The 3,958-nt window shown below is 26.5% G+C and overlaps 1 protein-coding gene across 1 annotated transcript in view; it reads right to left on the bottom strand.

The window, feature by feature from the left end:
* LOC103309977 (zinc finger protein 239-like) overlaps positions 1-3,130 on the bottom strand; it is a 9,412-nt gene extending 6,282 nt beyond the window's left edge. The window contains exons 1-2 of the mRNA XM_029485301.1: positions 3,084-3,130; positions 2,746-2,895 (exon numbers count right to left, since the gene is read on the bottom strand). Of these exons, the coding sequence (XP_029341161.1) occupies positions 2,746-2,895; positions 3,084-3,130 (197 nt within the window). The remainder of the gene's footprint in view (positions 1-2,745; positions 2,896-3,083) is intronic.
* Positions 3,131-3,958: the final 828 nt, after the last annotated feature.

Raw genomic sequence — 3,958 nt, 5'->3', positions numbered from 1 at the left:
AACAATCACTGGGAAACTATAGTAGACCCATTTCAATAATCAGTATTTTTAATAAAAAGTAAACTAAATAGTAAAAAGTAGATGATTGCTTTTTTAGAGAAAATAAGCTGTTGTCTAAAAATCAGTTCCGCTTTAGAAAAGGTATAGTAACTGTTGATGCTCTTTATAATGTATCAAAATGTATCTATAATGAACTTGGTGACGGACAAAAAGCTATTGTTGTATTTTTAGATTTTGCTAAAGCCTCGATACTGTTGACCATAAACAACTATTAATTGCTTTACTAGGTTTTGGAATTGTCAATGAATGGTTAAATGTCTTAAATGGTTTACAAACTATCTAAAAATAGGCATCAATATGTTAGATTAAATGACCATTTGAGTAATGAATCTTATATAAACTGTGGTGTACCACAAGGCAGCGTGCTTGGTCCAGTCTTTTTAAGACTAATATACAATATAATTTACAATATACACTATTGTTACCTATGCTAATAATACCTATTTATTATTTACTGATGTTACATGGGATCTGGTGTACAATAAAGCAGAAACAGAATTAAATAGATTCATTCAGAACCTTAATTTAAAAAAGATTACTGTTAATTATGAAAAAACTGTTTTTGTTGCGTTTTCTATTTATAATTTTACTCAGTTTTCTAAGCAGGAACTAATAATACATTATAATCATAATGATAAAAGTTCAAATTATTTTCAAATTTAGATAGTAACAAAAGTCAGATACTTAGGTTAAATATTAGACTTTAATGGTGCCACTGAGATGGTGCCTCTGAATACACACTAAAACCGCTAATTTCATTACAGAATAGAATAGTTTGTATCTACCTCAATAAAACAGTTAGAGTCAGTTCTACTAATGATAATTACAAAAAACTAATTACGAAAACCTCTAAATTTCTGATATAAAAATCATTCTATTTCATTTACTTTAGAAAATCATTTTAAATTTGATACAAATATAAATAAACGTGAATCTATGAGATACTTTCTATATGTAATTTATTCAACAAAAAAAATATTGGTCATCAATTTGTAGACTACTTAGGATCAACTTATTTCAATTATCTAGAAATTAATTTTAAGAGGTATCTTAGATTAAATAATTTTAGTAATATAAATAAATATTTATCTAATGTATTTATAACGAATTTGTAATCTTAATTACATAGTTTATAACTTTCTCAAAATTGCTTGGTATTTTTGTTATAATTGTAAATTATATATGCTGTGGAATGTCTAAGCAAATAACTCGCTACTTTCAACTCAAGCTTCGCTTAAAGAAGGTAACTAAACCAAATTGTTTGTTCAGTATACTTGTACTTGCATTTATATTATATTTAATAAATGGTTTGGTATATATATATAAAAAAAGTAAATAAAAATTGCCAGTTTAAAATATAATTAGGAAGCTTAGGTGAGTACATATTTATATTTTCCCTGAAATTACGTTGATATCCTTGAATATGTCTGTTATTGTTATTAATTGATAACAATAAAATTGCCAGAACAATAAACCTACTTTCTTATGTATGCGTATAGTGTGTTTCCTACAAACCACACTCTATAGTGATATACAATAAAATCTCCTTATAACAAACCCCCTTATAAGACGGATATCTACTTACAACAGAAAACAAACAGTTTTGTATAACCTATAGTATCCATAGGGAAAATAAGTTGGAACCAATAGCAATTTCATTAAAAGGAGATTTATTTGTAATAATATTATATGTAAAAAAAACTTAATTTTTAACTTATGTTGGTTACTCAAATTCATTTACTTTATAACATTAACTTCAACTCAGCTTAGTTATTTTTGTTTTAGAATAAATTAACTTTAACTAGTTGAAAAATTGGCTAACTTGCCCAGCTTTGCATTACGGTGACCCATATAACACTTTTGTATACAGCAGAGCGGGACCCACTAGCCAAACCATTAAATTTATTAATTTGTATAAACTAGCGTTTCTTAAACTGTGTTCCACGAAACCCCAGGATTCTGCAGAGATAATTTCAGGGTTCCCCGAAACTTCAGTGCTTTATTCAAAATTTTAAATCTATATCTGTGTTAAATTTTGGTGCATTTCAAAAGATGAATATTCCCAAGTGTCACAAAAGAACGTGTTGGCACATTTATCATTAGTAACCATGTGTGAAACAGGATTCAACACCTAAGTACCAACAAAAACAAAATACCACAACATATTTGATGCCAAACCTAATAAGATAATACAACTTTCATCAATAAAGCCCAATATTAAGAATATTAATTGTAATAATAAAAAGTAACTTCACTCACCACATTAAAATTAAAATTGAGTACTATTATTGTCTGATATTTAAAATATTTTTTGAATTAAATACAGACTAGTGTGTACACATTATTAATTATTAAAATGTTTATTGCAAATAATCCTTACTTAAAATGACACATTAAAACCATTGAAATAAAGTATGGGTTCTAATTGTTGAGCTATAATAACTTACTGTTGAAAGCTTAATAAAAAAAGCTAAAAAAAAGAGAAGGGGTTCCATAATAAAAGTGGACATAAAAAAGTGTTCCACGCATAAAAAAGTTTTAAAAAACGCTGGTATAAACTATCTCTTAATACATTTTTTATGTGCTTATAAGTTGTCACCATATGTTTAAAAATAAAATAAAAATTGTGCTATCAAAATTAATATAATCGTTAATATTATATTATGATGTTAATTTAATTCATACCCTTTTTGTAATGATTGCCTATAATCATTGTGGTGGTCAGTTTCATCAATGATTTCCTGTTTAATACTTCCATTGTATTTAAATACTTGATCATCACATCTAATAAGTGGGATTGACAGCACTCTAGAACCGTTCATTATATCATTATACCTAAAAGAAATTGCAATTTTGATTTTTATTAATAAGTATTAATAGGTTATTAATGTATAAATTAGATAACTACAATAGACAAATTTAATAATACATAAAACAACTAGTTTTATAAAATTAAATCTTTTCAAAATGTAAATTAAAATGAAATTTTGTATTGCTATACTATTTATAATGTTTTTTCTCACATGGAATGTATTGTGGAATCATCAAAAGTTGTTCTTAATGGTTCCATATTGACTGCGTCTTCTGTATTGTTTGTTTTTCAATAAATTACTGTGAACATTAACTATTACAATTAGGTAGGTACTTTTTATATGAAAACTGTCATTCGATCATAAAATGGGTTTGTGGGGGTACATTATTTTACACATTTTTTGTAAAACTTTGTCTTTGGACTGCCATTAAGAAAATGATAACATTGATATGTATTTAAAATCGAATATTGAGTCAGTATTTAGCACCTATTTAGTATTTGTTTTACATTTTGAATACATTTTCACCATTTTCCTACAATTTTCCCACTACTAAGAACAAATTTATAACAGAATTAAGTATATTATAAAGAATAAATAGGATTACACATCTCATTCCCTACATACCTACCTCTGCTACACAGCAGTCTTGCAGTGGGGTTACAAATTGAAAAAATAATTTTTTTATATATATTTATAATGCTGTATTTTTATAAAAATTGTTCAATTGTTCTAATTTAATATTTCATTATATAATATTTTGTAGATTTTCTTCCAAGTTCATTAATCATTAGGATTGATTAATCCTTAAAACTACGGCAGCACCGCACTATAGTCCTTATATCTAGTGACTAGTAGCTACCATGTTTATTATGTACGCAGTATACACGTTGGCAATTGCATACGGGTACAAACATTCAGCGACAGTTGTTTATATTTCTTATCGATAATATTAATAAGAAAACATAGAAAGTCTGGTTCGTATATTCGTCACTTGTGTAGGTGGGATCAGTTTTAAATACGCTATCGTCAAATAAAAAGTTATTAGTAGAGTTTAAAATAAAATCAACGTTTCATGATGAAATAAT

Source organism: Acyrthosiphon pisum, chromosome X, assembly GCF_005508785.2.
Source record: "Acyrthosiphon pisum isolate AL4f chromosome X, pea_aphid_22Mar2018_4r6ur, whole genome shotgun sequence".
Lineage (NCBI taxonomy): Eukaryota > Metazoa > Arthropoda > Insecta > Hemiptera > Aphididae > Acyrthosiphon > Acyrthosiphon pisum.
The sequence above is the reverse complement of the archived record's forward strand: the minus strand, read 5'-3'. Positions and strand labels throughout refer to the sequence as shown.